General features: G+C 43.7%; 1 protein-coding gene and 1 long non-coding RNA gene across 4 annotated transcripts in view; one reads left to right on the top strand and one right to left on the bottom strand.

Moving 5' to 3' along the window:
- Window positions 1–15,400, top strand: part of SKI (SKI proto-oncogene) — a 144,051-nt gene extending 128,651 nt beyond the window's left edge. Inside the window, exons 4-7 of one of the 2 annotated variants that reach the window (XM_065575229.1) lie at window positions 1,642–1,904; window positions 2,889–3,190; window positions 6,033–6,263; window positions 10,434–15,400. In XM_065575229.1, coding sequence (XP_065431301.1) covers window positions 1,642–1,904; window positions 2,889–3,190; window positions 6,033–6,263; window positions 10,434–10,622 — 985 coding nt within the window. In that variant the 3' untranslated portion in view covers window positions 10,623–15,400. Of the gene's footprint in view, window positions 1–1,641; window positions 1,911–2,888; window positions 3,191–6,032; window positions 6,264–10,433 lie in introns of both variants that reach the window. The other variant, XM_065575228.1, reaches the window with a different exon arrangement.
- The window catches only part of LOC135976974 (uncharacterized), a 29,977-nt gene continuing 26,434 nt past the window's right edge, over window positions 13,553–17,095 (bottom strand). For both annotated transcript variants that reach the window (XR_010594257.1, XR_010594258.1), the window contains exon 3: window positions 13,553–15,898. This is a non-coding gene — a long non-coding RNA (uncharacterized LOC135976974). The remainder of the gene's footprint in view (window positions 15,899–17,095) is intronic.

The raw sequence follows: 17,095 nt of genomic DNA, 5'->3' as shown, positions 1-17,095 counted from the left end.
CCCCTGCATCAGCCCACGATTTATGTCTCCCAGGCCCCCCATTCTGCCCCTGATTATTTTTAGGGAGGTTTCAACAGCATTTCTTAGCACTGCCACCCCCACTCCTTTCAGCAAATCCCCTAGGGCCTTAGTGGTCATTCCAACATGGCTGCTTCAATTTTTATTTCAATTGTTTTTTCCCTCCCTTCTGTACAGTTCTCTCATTTTTTTTTTAATATAAGGGTCTGTACATGTACAAACGTGCTCAGATCCATGTGATTCTGCGTGCATATCTATATATGAACGTTGGTTTGGCTGTAACTGCAACAGGGGCTGCCCATGGAAATCTCCATTGACACCTGGAGGTCCAGATTTTCACAATGTTGAAGTTGTGACTGCAATCTGTGCTTGTGCATAGTGTGTATAAATGTATACCCTGTTTGCTTGTACATGAAAACTTGCTTTTGCATGTACAAATTATGCAGCCGAGGCTTTGACAGCCATCGTTGGAAAGTTGCTGTTATGGACCTGATTCTGCTCTCACGTTCGTTTTCATACCAGTGTAGTAGTTACTCCTGATTTACACTGGTGCAAGCATGATCAGAATCAGTCCCTGTCCAGGCAGTGGTGGTAGCGCTGCTCTTACTGGAAATTGCTTGACACGTTCCATTACAAGTCCCTGTTTTCAGTTGTTTATAACTTTGCCAAACTTAAACTGCTCAGGTTGACAACTTTCATGCCAGTTGTCTGCCTCAGACTGAATTTTTTGGAAAAGTTAGGAAGAGACTGGGGGAAATACAGTGTTTTGCTCCTGTTAACAAAATGGTTGTAAGAATTTTTTTTAAGACGCTCCAGCACTCCATGCTTTGAAAAAAGCGCTTGGAATTTGGCTGGGTAGTCACCCTGGTTTCGAGCATGTGTCTTGCTGTCCCTGTGAAAATTCATCCAAATTTGGCAGTTATAAGCCTCTGAAAAATCTTAGTTTGCACATGCTCGGTAGAGACTTTAACATATAATTAAAGATTGTTTCTCACTGCATAATTGCAAGGGGTCTGAATTAAGGCTACATCAGCAACCTTACCAACCTTTTGAGTGCTTGACATTGCACTCTTAATGTTCTTTTAACATAGTTCATTGAATGTAATATAATATATATATATACACACTCACGTACATGGGATCTGGAAAAATTAATTATGCACTACAGAATGTTGTTGGCACTCTATTGGCTTTTCTCCAGGCTGTGCAATCTCAAAAGTTGGAAGGCAGTTGTGGGTGGTTAGATGTAAAAGCACCATATCTTGGAAGAATCCATAAAGCTCAAGAGACAGAACTATAGAAACAGCATTTAACATATGGGAGACTTGACGATCTGGTCTCTTCCATGTTCACAGTATTTAGCCTGTAATTCCTGTTGAACTGAGTGGAGGTTACGTGTCTAAATCCTCTGTGCACTTAGAACAGCATGGAGCACTCATGGAGATCATAGGGCCAGATTCTCAGCTAGTGAAAATCAGGGTTGAAATCAATGCAGTTCCGCTGAGTTACACCAGTGGAGGATCTGGCTTTTTTCAGTCTAAGATGCTAGTTAGGAGGCATTTTGAAGGCAAGAATGGGACTGAATATTTTGCCGTTTTCCTTTGTCTCTCCCTTCCCGAACAGTTTTTACTCCTACAAAAGTTTCGAGAATGCTGTGGCCCCCAACGTGGCTCTTGCGCCTCCTGCTCAGCAGAAGATTGTAAGCAATTCCCCATGTGCCACAGTGGTGTCACGGAGCAGTGAGCCAATGAGCAGCCCGGTCCAGCCACGGAAAAGGAAGCTGACTGCAGACAACCCAGCAGTCCCGGACACAGTGAGCACCGTCACTGCTACCGAAGAGGACAAAGAGTCAGAAGCAGAGATTGAAGTAGAAACCCGGGAGGAATGTAAGTGTGAGTTACCTGCCTTTATTTATTTTTTTCTGAAATAATTTTGGGGTTTGGTTTCCCGGAGGAGTCCAAGGAAGTTAAACTCCAATGGGAGTTGAGCGCCTAATGTGATCTAGATACCCAACTCCCCGAGGCCCCTCTGAAAATTCCAGCCTTAAATAATGGTGAGAAATGGAGGCACAAGTCAAAAGTGAAATTTTCACTGGCGGGCACCCCAGGTGCACACTCAGAGAAAAGCGCACGTGTTAGATGCAGCCACAAAACCTCACACTTGCATTAAAATGGGTGAACGCCCATGCAAATGAGTATACCATACATCCCATGCCCTCTGGTGCCAAACAATTCTGCCCTGGGACTTGCATGTGCAGTCAGCTATTTTTCCCATGCAAATGGTGGCGCGCGTGCACACACACACACACACACACACACTCTCTCTCTCTCTCTCTTTTATTTCAGAGGGAACATGTGTCCCTACGCGGTCCAGTTTCAAATTCAGGGAACCATCACATACTTATGTACAACCTAAGTCCCACTTCAGCCCAGTTGTGATGGTTTAACTTCAGCGAGGGTAGGTTCAGCCCTTAAGCAGTGCACAGGGTTGGTGCTGCACCTCTGCACAGAGGTGAATTTCACCCACCGAGACTAGCGGGATATCCCTGTCCAGTTCTTCCCCAAAGCACTGGAAATGTTCTCCAGATGGAGAGTGCAGAGAGTTTGTATGCAGCCAATGAGCTCAGTGGGCTGAATCCCAAAGTCTGTGCTCAGACAAAACTCCCGCTGAGTTTGATGGGAGCCTTGCAGCCTTGTGCATTGCTTAGTCTAAATTTCCATCCTACGTCAAGGCATAAAATGTTTCTTTCCTTTCTCTTGTTTGTAAGATCATCCATTGCGTGGCTCCTCCTTTTTAAAGGGTCTCATCCCATTCTAACTTAGGTTGCTGTGAACGTTTGTTAACTTCAGGATTTTGTTTGTTTGTTTCAGTCACCTCGTCCCTGTCCTCGCTCTCCTCCCCATCCTTTACTTCGTCCAGCTCTGCGAAGGACATGAGCTCACCTGGCATGCAAACCACGGCCACTGTCAGCAACTCCTTTGAGGTTGCCACACATGCTGAGTCTCACAGCAGCGGGTTGGAAGCTGAACTGGAGCATCTAAGACAGGCCCTGGACAGTGGCCTGGATACTAAAGAAGCCAAAGAGAAATTCCTCCATGAAGTGGTTAAAATGAGAGTGAAGCAGGAGGAGAAGCTAAATGCTGCCTTGCAGGCTAAACGAAGCCTGCACCAGGTAATGATGGACAACAGCTTCCTGTTGTCACTGTCTGCATATTCATCTCCCAGGGGAACCAGTTGGCTAGTCTCGTGTGGAAAATAATTCACCTGTCTTCCCAGAACATTAGCAGCATTCCCTGGAGTTCTGGTTCTAAACAGAAAAGGGCCAATGCATGGCATACAGGAGCTTTGGCTATATGTCACACGTGCCACCTGCCCTGCTTAAGAGAGAACCCCAAATTTTTAACCAAAACCAAACCACTTCCCTGTTTCCCTTTGAGAAGCTCGCCAGGCCCAGCCGCGTTAAAATCGTTTTCACTTCGATGAAGTTCACACGTTTCTCTCCTCAAAGGGGCCTATTGAGAGCTTTTGTCTGTTGGGAAGCATGTAAAATTTCCCCATTGTCCAACCCAGGCGCATCTCGGCAGGGCATGGCATGGCGTGGCATCAGCACGCTGCGGGAGGGAGGGAGTTGAGATTGCCAGTCTATAGTAATTATCTACATTTGTGTGCTAGTAACCAGAGTCCAACCTCCTCTTAGGATACTGTATATGAAGCAGAACTAGCTGGTAACTAGTTGGAGCATAACTAGGTGTTATTGTCCCCCCTCCTCCCCCCCCCCCCGCCCAGTTCAATGGAGCAGGGATATTGTCTTTAACAATGAGCGCCGGGTTATTTTTAGCATAGAGGGCTGGTAGCAGAGACCCTCTTGCTATTTGCCAAAAGCAGGCACACACATTCCTGTCAGCCAACAAGTGCCAGGTTTGGGGGGCCAGTGGCTCATATGTAGACGTGATTTGTTTGCACTAAGGTTTTGCACCAAGACAAAGCAATATTAGAACCTAGGTGCTCTAACACAGTCCCCGTAGCAGGAGAAAGGTGCCTGGATGAACCTGATTCGTATTTGAACCAAAGTCTGCCCAACCTATTGGCATTGACTCCTCCATTAGGCTCAGTTTTGCAGCCCGTTCTGTCACACCAATATACTGCTCCTGTAAGGAAGTCTTCGGTATCACAGGTTGCAAGGTCAGCTCCCAGGGAAGGGAGGTCCAGTGCTTTCAGTCAGCCAGAGCTGCTCACTCACTCTGTGTGCCCTAGGGGCAAGCCACTCGATTTCCTTGTGTTTCATTGAAGCCAGCTATGTATAATATAAAAAAAGCAAACCTCATTTATGTAAAACAGGTGCTGAACCCAAGTTGAGCTTTACAGGATTAATCAAGCAAAGGAGTGTGTCAGACCGGGAGAGAGGATGCGTCTGGCCCGAGGTTTCCATTTTGGCAGCTCTGGGTTTCCGATTCCACGGAGCTAGGGCGTACGTGCATGCGCGCCCCCCATGTCGGGGTTGAGCTAACAATGGCCTGGCTGGGAAGTGAGATTGTCAAAGGAGTGAATTTCCCATGACCCCACTGCAGAGTGTTACTTACCAGAGACACTGTTGCTGTGAGGGTTTGCCTCTGACAGAGAGGAAGTCCAGCTTCTGGGAGGGGATGGGAGGAGTCATGTGCCATAGTTCATTTAATTTAACCCTTTAAAAAGCCAGATCACAGCCAGTTTTTGCAAAGAGAAACATAAGTAATTGGTGTATAGGCATGGCATTGAGATTAGAATATTTGTAATTTGAAAAGCATGTGATACATGAACGTGGGCATGTGTCCGTACACACACACACACAATTTTTTTTAAACTACCAGTTAGCCTTTTCCTCTCCGTTTGTTCCCTTTCATTTCCCTCTGGTTTAATTTGATTTCACAGCTCTTGCTTGGGTGATAGTTTTCATGCTAGTCATTCATGCTAAGAGCTTCGATGGTAGGAAGGGTAAAGTTTTCTGAGTGAAGCGGAGGTTGGATTTACATTTGCTTTTACTGCAGGGGTTTCCTAACCATAGCAGAGCATTCCATTCCATGGGCTACTTGGCAGTAGCCCTTGAACTGCACGCAAACGTAGATAATACAACAGAGCTACTTAATGTTAGAAATTAAAAATAAGTAACTTATTTTTACACTCATCACACGTCTCTTCCTGGCCAGCTGTGATGGAGTTGCTTGTTGCTTGATTTCAGCAGCTGTAGAAAGCCTCTTGGCCAGCTTTGCCCTTCACAAGTGGCACTCACGGGCTGCATTGTCCTCACTTTGTGCAGACTCAATTTCGTGTCTGCAGATAAAGGGCAGCCATTAGAGTTATCTCATTTGATCCTTTGCTCTGAAAGTTGCTTTCAGCCAGTGCAGCATTCAGCACTAATGGTGGATGCACCAAAAGAGTGAACTCCAATTCATCTTCATTCAGCCTTAGACAGTGACAGCCATTTTGCTTGACAGTAAAGATGAGAAATTTGGATCAAGCCTGGCTTTTTAAAAGCCCTGAGTTTGGGTACCTTGGGCCGGGGATTTTGGCTCTGTTCATTGGAAGGATTGGGTCATTTGCAAAATTTGGAACCAGGTTCAGATTTCAGCCTCCTTCTCTCCCCCCCCAAACCACAGTGGTGTTTGAATCTCGGGGTTTGGTTTAGATCCATTTCTCCTTTCCAGTGTCACTTGAGAAGATATGAGCAGACCTGTAGTCCATCTAGCCCAGTATCCTGTCTTCCAACAGTGGCCAGTGCCAGGTGCTTTACAGGCAATGAACAGACCAGGGCAAATAGCGAGTGACCCATCCCGTCATCCAGTTCCAGCTTCTGGCAGTCAGAGGTTTAGGGAAACCCAGAGCATGGGGTTGCATCCCTGACCATTTTGGCTAATAGCCATTGATGGACCTATCCTCCGTGAGCTTATCTCATTCTTTTCTGAACCCAGTTCCTTGCTGTAATCTTGTACGTGCTGCACCTATTCCAGTGGCACTCTGTAACTGTTTGTGCCTTCCAGGAGCTGGAGTTCCTGCGCGTGGCTAAGAAGGAGAAGCTGAGAGAGGCAACCGAGGCAAAGCGCAACTTGAGGAAAGAGATCGAACGTCTTAGAGCTGAGAATGAGAAGAAAATGAAAGAAGCCAATGAGTCGCGGATACGACTAAAGCGGGAACTGGAGCAAGCCAGGCAGATCCGGGTGTGTGACAAAGGATGTGAAGCAGGCAGGCTGCGGGCCAAGTACTCTGCCCAGGTAAGGCCAGGCCTTTGAGAGCTGATCGGCATGCAAGTTTCCCTGCTCTCCACTTCCTAGGGTTAGTCAGTGCCATCCTTTTTCAGCCTGTATGCCCCATGACTCCAGTAGGGATATTCTCTGCCCATCTAGGTATCTACATGGCCCCTCTGTAGTATTTGGGCCATCCTGAGACGTAGGAAAGAATTTTCTCCCATTTTACTGATGGGGAACTGAGGCACAAAGAGGTGACTTGCCAGGGTCACATAGGAAGCCTCTGACAGAGCAGAGATGGACCCAACCCTCTTGAGGCCCAGTCCAGCATCTTACGCACAAGTCCATCTTTCCTTCTCCAGAGTTGGGCCCTCCGCAAACGCCCCCAGGTCTGAGGAAGATCATGCAACCAAACTTGGTAGTTCAGGCCTTTTAGCTAGAGGCAGTGCCAAGAATATTTCTTCCAGGTGAAATTCACCCTGTGCAGGGAGCTGGCACTGGGTTTAGTACCATTGCAGTCCCAGTTGAGCCCCATGGGCCATGTGCTGTCCCTCTGCACAGGGGTGATTTCATCTAGTGAGAGTATTAGGCAAAGTCCCATAGATTTCAGTCACCTTCCGTAATAGGATTTCCTTAGCGATCACCTGCCGATTCAGAAGGCTAGGTGTAGCTCAGGCTGGACTGCACCAGGGGGAGGAAGTTTTGTTTATCGCTGTGAGCCAGCAGTAGTCTTTCACTTCGAGCTTTTAAATTAAAACCCGCACCCCTACCCCCTCTCACCTTCCCCCCAGCCAGATTCATTTCTAACAAAACAGTCAATAGCTTATTCACACCAACAAAAGCCATGGGCCCCAGAGCTCAGGCTGTACGTCCTTAAGTCACCTTGTTGTGTCTTGGTCTTGTAGGGCATGTGGAGTGGAATGCAAGGCCATCCACTGTTCCAAGCCCCCTGAAATGACCCAGCATAACAGGCTGAGCTGAGAGCCGAGTGGCAGCCTCCTGGATTTCCATGAGAAACACCAGTCAAAAGGAGTCTGCTGCAGTGCTCTGCCCCCCCTCCCCTTCCCCTCCCACTGAAACAACCTGATTGGCCCTTAATTCCCTCCCAGTTAAAAGAACAAGGCCCCATACCCCTCATTAACCCTCTCACAACCTCACCCTCTCCAAAAAAAACCCCAAGTAGCACTTCTCCCCAATTCCCTCCCCTCATCGGCCTCCCCTGTACTGCCTTCTAGCCTTATTCAGACCTGCTCCGTCCTTGACCACCTTCTGTCAAACCATCTCCCCCACTGGTTCCCAGTCCAAGAGTCTGGCTAATAAAAGGTTAATAAGGGAGATGGGTCAGAGAGAGCCTAGATCACAGGGAGTTTCTGGCAGGAGGGAGATGGGGCAGGTTTAGCTCCCAGTCCAAGCAGCTGACTTCCTGCCACGGTTCCTCTCTCCACACTAACTTCCTATATCCCTCCACCCTCCCACCCATCCTTCCCCTAAAACTCCCAGAAAGCAGCCAGTTTTATGTTGTTTTAGCATCGTTTGGAAGAGGATTAATAATGATCTTTGCTAGATATAGGCGTACACAGAGAAGAGATACATGTAACATCTATGCAAACACCATAGAAGTAGCATGCATTTGAACTACTAGAGGATTAGGTCATGGATCAACATAGGTGTGTTCACATTAGTTCATACCTCATGTAGCATGTCATCACACACACACACACACCCTCATTTGGGGCTGGATTGCAGGTCACATTCTTCCCAAATACCAAAACTTACAACTGCAGCCTTTCAAAGAGTCTCGGTAAAAGTAAAAAAGAAAAAGCAACAACCTAAATTCGTCTAACCCTGGTTCTCAATAACGGGAAGGGGAGTGGTCCGATTGTACCATTCTGAGACATGCCTAACCAGGAGACCAGAAGCAGGAAATGATGTGGGCTTCCTCCCTAGCATCTCAGGATGTCTCACTGATAAGAGGTGTCCAGACTAAACATACCCAGACTGAGCTCTGTTGCAATGGGCGTTACCTGCAATTGACTTCCACTTTAGCAAAAAAAAAAAAAAAACCCAAGGCGACAGGTCATGCAGATAAAATAAACTCTTTAGTTACTGGATAGAGCTTTGCTGAGCTGCAGGTGTGTCCTTTCTTCCATTTTGCTCTGGATGAAAATTTGACTTTTTTTTTCCCATCTCTCCAAATACCCCCAGTTGTGGGGTTTTCAGCTAGATGAATCTAGCATGAGGGCTAACATTTGCAAAAGCATCTAAATGACACAGGAACCTAATGCTAAAAAAGTGACGTAGGCACTTACGAGGCTAAAATTTTATAGAAAGTCAGGGTGACTTACACACACAAGTGCTTTTGAAAATGTTACACTATCTGTCCTTGTGCCTTACTTTGTAGCTGCCAAACTTGCACAGGAAGAGAGAGCGAGAGAATGTATGTGTGCATGTGTTTTTTCATAATTTGTTATTGATTTCAAAGAAACCACAGTTCTTTTGCCAGGTTTAGTCTGTGAAATAGCATCAAACAAGCATGAGAAGACATAATAAACCCAGGGCTGGGCTTGTTGACAGGAGTTTAAAAGAGTTAGGGGCCAATCTAGTAGTGAAAGGCATGGCAAGTTGGGCCCTGATCTCCCATAGCCCAGCCCAGAGAGCTAAATTCAGAGTGGGTGGACAGATCCTGCACCTGCTGATGACAGGTCTGGTTTCGGCCCCAGGAAGACAAGGCATTCCTTTTCCTGGGAAATGACATGAGGCTGCAGCTGTTTTTTGTTACCTCTGCCGCTGGGCTAAGTTATAGTTTACAAGTCAACACAGTCCTCATCCCCGCCTACACCCCTGAATGCTGGGGCTTGCACTTGCCCCTCTGAGCCAGACACTCAGACTATGGGACCTGAGTCGGTGAGGAGCTGAGCTTTTCCCGGGGTTTGGGGTTGCTTGAGGATGGTCACAGGCTCATGCCTGATGCTGGAATAGGGGTGTTGGTTTATCTTCCCCCTGCAGCATAACTGGCAGGCCCCAGATTCGGAGTACAACCCCTCTCTGCCTGCAGGGTGCTAACTCTTCCTCTCTGTGTAAGGATCCAGGGGCTCTTTGGCCCGATTTGTGTGTGAGAAGCCCAGATGCCTTTTCAACATCAGTTTATGGCCCGGCAGGCACTTACAGTTCGCGGTGGTCAAAAACTGAATTGATCAGCTGCCAGTTTAGCTTTTACCTCAGCACGCCAAGGCCTGAAGGGACTGCTGTGATCAGCTAGTCTGACCCCTGGTGTAGTCCAGGCCTTGGCGCTTCTCCAGAGTAATTCCTGTTTGAGCTAGAGCAGATCTCTTAGAAAAAACATCCAATCTTGATTTACCCGGGCCGGAGAATCCACAACACCCTTTGATAAATTGTTCCAATGGTTAGTTTACCCTCCATGTTAAAAATGTAGGCCTTATGTCGAGTCTGAATTTGTCAAAGTAGCACCAAGAGCTACAGCCTATGGCTGGGGTCGGGGGAAATTTCATAGGGTCACTTCTTTCCTCCTTCAGCCCCACACCTCACACCCAGCTGCCCCTGTACATTACTAGTGTTGTCTTCCCTTCCTCAAATTCCCTTCCATTTACCATAAAAGGCATAAGGATTCTTGCTTGTGTGTAAGATGAGATCACAGTTGGCCTTTTTGGGGGGCTGTGACCAGCTTGAAGGTTCAGCTGGCCAATCGGAATGCATTTTTGGAGTATCATGCTAATAACTCATCTAAAATGCATGGAAATTAGTCACGTTAGCTATTTAGCAGGCAGTTACACCCTTTCATGTTGCTACCTTAAAAGTCCATGGGCATAAGAACTTCACTGGGTTCAGTAAATGACCTACTTGGTCTTTCCCCTGTCGAACGCTTCTGAGATTCATACCATACCACTGGTCCATCATGTCTTGTAATAGTGAAGTGCTTCCAAGAAGGCAAACAATTCCCATAATGCACATAGTAACTGTACAGTGGGGGAGGGGGGGGGTAGGAATGTTAAATGTTCTGGTCCTGCCATTGAGCCTCTTATCCCCTGCAGCAGGAGGTTACATTACTGGTCTCATAGCCCCTATAAATTACTCGTGTTATTGGTCTGAATCCTTTTCTGAATCCACAAAGACACAATGGAACTGAAATACTATGGTGTGGTTTTTCCCCTCCCCTCCCCCCCATTTCCTTTCCTCTAGATTGAGGACCTACAGGTTAAGCTTCAGCATGCCGAGGCCGACAGGGAACAGCTTCGAGCTGACCTGCTGCATGAGAGGGAGGCTCGGGAACACTTGGAAAAAGTGGTCAAGGAACTTCAGGAACAACTGTGGCCTAAATCAAGCAATCATCCCAGCAGTGAGAACACAGCAAACGACATTGAGAACTAAACATCTAATCCATAAACAGAATGACATATATGCACAGTAAGGGAGGATGTGTGGGGAGTGTGTGCACGTGCATGTGTGAGTGGGTGTGTGTTGCTCTGCACACATCTATAAATATGGACTTTATAATTAGTTGGAGGGCAAATGTTACTCTTTACAACAGAAGCACTGACTTACGCCTCTTTTTTCAATCCATATAGCACAACATCTTACTGTGCCTATACCACACAGAGTGTTTATAAACTAAATACTTTTGAGTCCACTGCAAATTTTCTACTGGCAAACTTCAAGCAAGCAGCATCGTCCAACTCAAACCAGAGTAGAAGGCAAGCAACCATGGCAGTGCTGTGACGTTGTTCTTGTGCTTGCTGGAACACTTTGGAATGTCAAACAAAAACCCAACAAACTTTTTGTTATAAGCTATTTAAAATTATTACATTATACAGACTTGGTATTAAAACAATTAACGAGATTTTTTTTTATAACGAACCTTTAAAAGCAAAACAAAATAATTAAAAAAAACCACAAACCCTTGATGCACAATTTTTAAATGACTTGTTACAGGCTTTGGGATTCTTATTGTAGAAGCCTTCTGGTGATGTTGCCATTTCATCAGCAATTTTCAACCCCTTAGGAAGCCATCACAGTTTTAACACTGTCATGTGGTTTTATGAGAATTTCAGAGTGCTTTTCAAAGTTGATTTTTTTTTCTTAGTATGAACGATCCTCGTTTTCCTCTACTAACCCCAGGAAGGATGGAGGGGAGTGCATGTGTGGGCAGAGTGTATGCTAGAGAGAGATAAATCCAGCCTTATTGACTTCAGTGTTTGTAAATCACGCCATAATTTTTAAAGATATCTGTCATTAACTGATGTGTTCAAGAGACTCACTTCATCCAAGAGCACTTCAGTTTTAGGAAAAGAATGGAAGAAGAAAGAAAGTGAATGAACTTAAGTTGGTTGAAAGATAAGCAAAAAAAAGAGAGACATGCATTTTGAAGTCATTCTGAAATCTTTACTTCAGTTTTCCAGAGAACTCATCTTTGTTACACAATCTTTTCATAAATTCAGTATTGATTTACCTACTCGGCATCGTCTGTCAGGATTACTGTGCCCGAGGACAGTGCAACACCAGATACTACAGAAAACTAAGAATGACACTTTTGCTGCTGTGAATAAGGCTACATCTTTTATTTTTTTTAAATAATAGAAATTACTTTAATTTTGGGATCCAAGCCGCAGCCCTGGAATAAAAATGCAGCATTACATCACTTTGTCTTTTTTTATTATTATTTTTATTTTTTTAAAAGAACTGCACTTTGTCAAAATCTTCCTCTGCATTTTATTCCACAGTTGTAAAGTTTACAGGTTGATTATTCTAGGTTGAACCGTGCTTTAAAGACTTCAAAACATCCGCCCAATTCTCCACAGCTTAGCACCTCGTGTCATCATTCACCCAGACAAAGTGAATGCAGACCAGGGATCGAGCTACCAAATCAGGATTTTCCATATACTTATGCTAGTAGCAGTATTTTATACTCGCTTTGCATGGTTGTACATATCGACAAAGTGGAAGGATGTGGAGATTTGGGCTTTCCGTGTGTGTGTGTGTGTGTGTATACACCTGTATACACACACACACATACAGTGCTTTACTGAACAAGGGAAATCGCTTCATAAAAAACAAACACATATCTCAATGTGCACCCAAGTTTAAAGGCATAAGGTAAAAATTGGACCTGGGGCTGCTGATGTGCCTTCCAGCTAATTTTTCCTTTCAGCATCTTGTAAAGGAAATGTTGACTTTTTTTTCCAACTTTAAACAACAAAAAAAGTAACCTGTGCATCATTATAAACAGAAGTTATTCTCAGTGAAGCACATTCCTAGTAATCTTTATTTTCTTTTTGGACATTTATGCAAACTGTGTAAGCTTGAAAATTATTTCCCAGTAGACAAAAAGCGGCTGCCAATCCTAAAATTATAGTATTTACTTACAGTGCATTAGAGAGAAATAAAAGATTTTTTAATTTTTTTTTAAACAAGAGCTGTTTGCTTGAATCCATTATAATAACCATTGTAACTGTGAGCATTAATGGGAAGTAAAGTTCATATATGTTTTAGGTACAAAGAAAGAAGGTATATGAAAGGAATCAAATTATGGGGACAATGCAGAACTGTGGGGAGCAAACAAATTGTTATACCAAGTAAATTATGTGAAATTAAAATTGTCTGTTTAAACAGGGGATTTTGCCCTTGTGTGTTTGGGATGGTGGAGATTGAATTAAGGTGGAAATCTCCTCTTCTAAAGTGCAATGCAAAAGGAACATTGTTTATGCAGGGGTATTTTTTATGTGGGGTTTTTTTTTTTGTTTTTGTTTGTTTGTTTGTTTTTTTGCTTCTTTGTATTTTTTTCTGCAATTATTAAAAAAATCATATGCATGGAATTAAAATCTCTGCCATATGTATATTCATTAATGGGCATTATTACTGTCTTATGTAAAGGGTTTGTTATGCAATATGCATAAAACTGTTCTCAGCCTTATGATTTCCACATCTGTATTTTTCAGTTATTTCTTCAAGGGAAACTAAATAATTTAGCTTTAGCTGAGTGTTGCATATTTTAGAAGGTCTCTCACATGCTGTGCTCTATTGCCATGTCAAGAAATTACACATAGAACGAACCTGTTGTTTCACCATGCTGACTTCTTTGAAGCAGAATGTTTTTATTGTTTTGTCTAACTTTTGAATGTCTCTTTCCTTATGACCTAACAAAAATTTGCAGCGTGTTGAAGCCTCTACCTGTCTCAGCCAGGAAAAAACAACCTTCTTACCTGCAGCACCTCATATATTTCATCCTTGTAATTATGCAGCATGTATATTTATTCACTGGCATAACTTCTCCTGTCTGTATGAAGTCTTTTTCCTCAAAAATGGATGAACTCTGCATATTTGTCAGGGAAGGAAAAAATAAGATCGTAAATAGCTTTATCAAGAAACACCAAGGAAGAAAATTCTCCGTATTCAAAGGGCATGCCATTAGGTTTTAAAATTTTTGATTTTTCACATGATATGTTACAATAAATCTGTTGAGTGTAATCGCTTTACTGTGTTTCAAATTAACATCAAGCACTAAGTAGGATTATTTTAAATTGGAGGAAACAACCTATTAGAAAATCACTCTAAGTTAAGGTTTTAAACCCATGCAGGGAAATAAAATTAAGAACCCCACCCCCAGTAGTGCAAGAAGACTGTGGGAACAAACTATCTACACCAGCAACTCATTAATAGGAGAGTTCCGTAAAATGGGATTTTTTATTTTTTATTTTTTTTTGTCTTTCCAAAATACATTTTGCAATGAGCAAATAGTAGAATTTTGGCATCTCTGAAGAGCATGTCCTTTTCTTTTTAACTCAAAACTTCTGTGCAGGGATTATAAATCTATGTATTGGGGAAAGGGGATATCTGGGTATTTTCAACATCACACAGGCACTTGATTCTAGAAAACATCTGTTGATAATGGTGGTAACACTTGAGAGAGAAACTTTTGTGATAGTTGTTCGCAGTGAGGGAGTTCTGTGTGTAATTTCTGCGTATGCAACATTGCACTGAAGTAAATCCCTCATAGATGGGATTGCTCTTACTTTGACCACAGCTGCATTCCATGTGCACCCAAGTCAGTAGGGGGCCTAGGAATTGTAAGACTGCATCCCCTCCCTTTGTATTTGCCATTTAGTTTCCTTTAAGAAGTTAAAAGGGAGAAGAGGTGTTTTATACAGGCTATTGACTCTCCCTATACTTAAAAATATATTACCTAGATAATTGTATATTCAGTTTAATTACTCACTGTTTCTATACTGAAAGAAGACTTAACGAAGGGAAAAAAAAAAAACCAACAGCAATAACATTCATATCTATGGAGCAGCTAACTAGTATACATAATACTCTGCTTTTCAAACAGAACTAGCCAATGTAAAAAAATAAAGAAGTAAATTCAACATGTAAATACTTTTTTTTTCTCTCATTTTACACTGTTGTATTATAAGTGTATATGGTGTTTACTTTTTCAAAACTCTTTCTTACCTGGTAGTTGTCTTGTTTTATGAGTTGTGTTTTTAAACTAAGAAGAACTTTTGCTGTTAAGGAAAAACAAAACAAAAAAAACAAACAAAAACTTTTGCAAGTTTTCAATGTGGGTTAACTTTTTGACATCATTTGCATTTTATTTGTCCTTATTTTCATTGTAAAGTATTTTATTATTACAAAAAATGATTTCCCCCTGTCAGTTCGTGTGTTTTAGAGGGAGGTTTTGTTTTTTGAGGTGTTTTTTTGTTTTTTAAAAGCAAAAGAATTCACAGAAATGACTTTTTTTTTTTTTTTTTTTTTTTCAATTGAGGAAAAAAATCTATACATTTATAATAGCCAATAGCATTTCAGCACATTTTGTTATCCTGGTCTCTCCTATGCTGCTGCTAATGACAATATTATGACTTACTCTACTATTCTAGAACTATTTTTATGTAATTAATGTATGCTTTCTTGTTTATAAATGCCTGATTTAAAAAAAAATAAGAAAAAAGCTTGGCATATTTATCTATTGCGCTGTGTACCTTGATAGTCCTTTTACATCCCCTTTTCCACCTCCCCTCCCCTGAAACAGATAATATTGTAAAATAAAGGACTTTATGAGATTATGTATGAAAATAGCTATGCTTATATACCACAGTGACTGAATGTACAGTGTATAGACGCATTACCTAAAATAAAATTGTTTGTCCAGAAAACAACCCTAGATAAGCTATGTTCTTTGAATATCTCAGTACCGGCATGGTGGCCTAAATTCTCAAGAGTGGCTAAGGCCCAGCTCCTTAAAGGTATTTATGCACCTAACTCCCATTGGAGCTACCTAGCTCGTTAGCTTAAAGGGGCCTAAATTTCAGAAAGTGCTGAGCAGGCAATGACTGAAAATCAGGCTCCTTTAACATGTTGCGACTTGGGCACCCAAAACCAGGAGTTATTCTTGATCATTCAGGCCTGTGGGTTTGTCCCCCTCTCTTTCACTCACACATCAGCAAATGTTCAGTAGCATTTCCCTCTCACTTCTGTCAAAATAATAGTCACCCCAGTCCATCTCTGCTCAAAAACGTGATCCTATTCACCGCTCTAGAGCCCCAACTTCATATGGGGCCTAGTCCCGTACGCCCGCTCCTGTGCAGGAGAGTCAATTTCTATGGTGGTAGCGCCAAAGGTCCCAATGACAGGCCCCTGTTACATGAGCGGCTCTGGAAACACAGGACAAGGCACGTGGTGAACATTTACTAAGATTACCATTCCTCACCATTAGCTGTGAGTGATGCATGGTTTGGGCTCACCAAACAATTCCCATTGAATTAAAAGGGAGCAAGATACACATTGAGGAGCAGATCCTTCCATTAGCACAAAGCCACTCCCCTCCTCTAATATTGAAGGGACTCAGGATCATGCCGAAAGCTAAGGTGATAAGGCCATCTTAAAGGCAAGAGGAGGGAAAGGCTGAGAGAGGGCATGAGGAACAGGGACGGGAGGCTAATGCATGACTCAGGGTTTTGGCCGCCCCAAGCAGCCCCCCCCCCCCCCCAAAAGCCACGATCATGATCTGCGGCAGCAATTCCGCGGGAGGTCCTTCGCTCCGCGCGGGAGTGAGGGACCGTCCAACAAATTGCTGGACCTGCTGCCCCTCTCTGGAGAGGCCGCCCCAAGCCCCTGCTTGCCAAGCTGGTGCCTGGAGCCGGCCCTGACTCTTGGCAATAAGAGGTTGGGTGTTAATGTGCTCTCAGTAAAAGATGTAGAAGGGAATGAAGGAAGGGGAGTTTGCACAGATTGCTGAGTAGCAAAGGGAAATTTTCCAGTTAAAATCTCCAGCCATGCTTAAAATAGGCGATGGGAGAAATGTAATGAGAACCTTGCTGCACTTAGAACAAACACTGGTCAACATTGTCCTCACAATCTCCACCCAAAAATGCCCCACCACCAGCTCATAAGAAGCTGGACTGACTTCTATTGACAGATTGCAGAGGGAGTGAATTAAGAGACTACACATCACTGTAATATATACCTAGACTCCTAGAACCATAGGGCCAATTTACCCATCCACCCTGCCTTGTTCTGCTGAGGTAGGTAAATGGCATTCCAATGCAGGTTGTCTACTGTGTATGGATCTTTCAGAGAAGGATTTAAAAACCAGGGTCCTGGCTAGTCTGCATGGTTGCTGAAGATACTAGAGTAGGCCACCTCCCTGTGCCCCCATGCCAGCTGACTGCCTTCCACACAATGTTAGATGAAGTAACGCCTGTGTATATATCATTGGTAAACCAAGTCGAGGGTTCCTCTGCATGAAAGCTGATTCTCCTCTATCTCCAAACTGGGACTGTAGTGTGGCACAGCCCTCCCCTTTAGCACTATGGGAGGGCGGATTGCTGCCCCCACCATACTGAGACCCC

Source organism: Chrysemys picta, chromosome 21, assembly GCF_011386835.1.
Source record: "Chrysemys picta bellii isolate R12L10 chromosome 21, ASM1138683v2, whole genome shotgun sequence".
Taxonomy (NCBI): Eukaryota; Metazoa; Chordata; order Testudines; family Emydidae; genus Chrysemys; species Chrysemys picta.
This window is presented reverse-complemented; position numbering and strand designations above follow the sequence as displayed.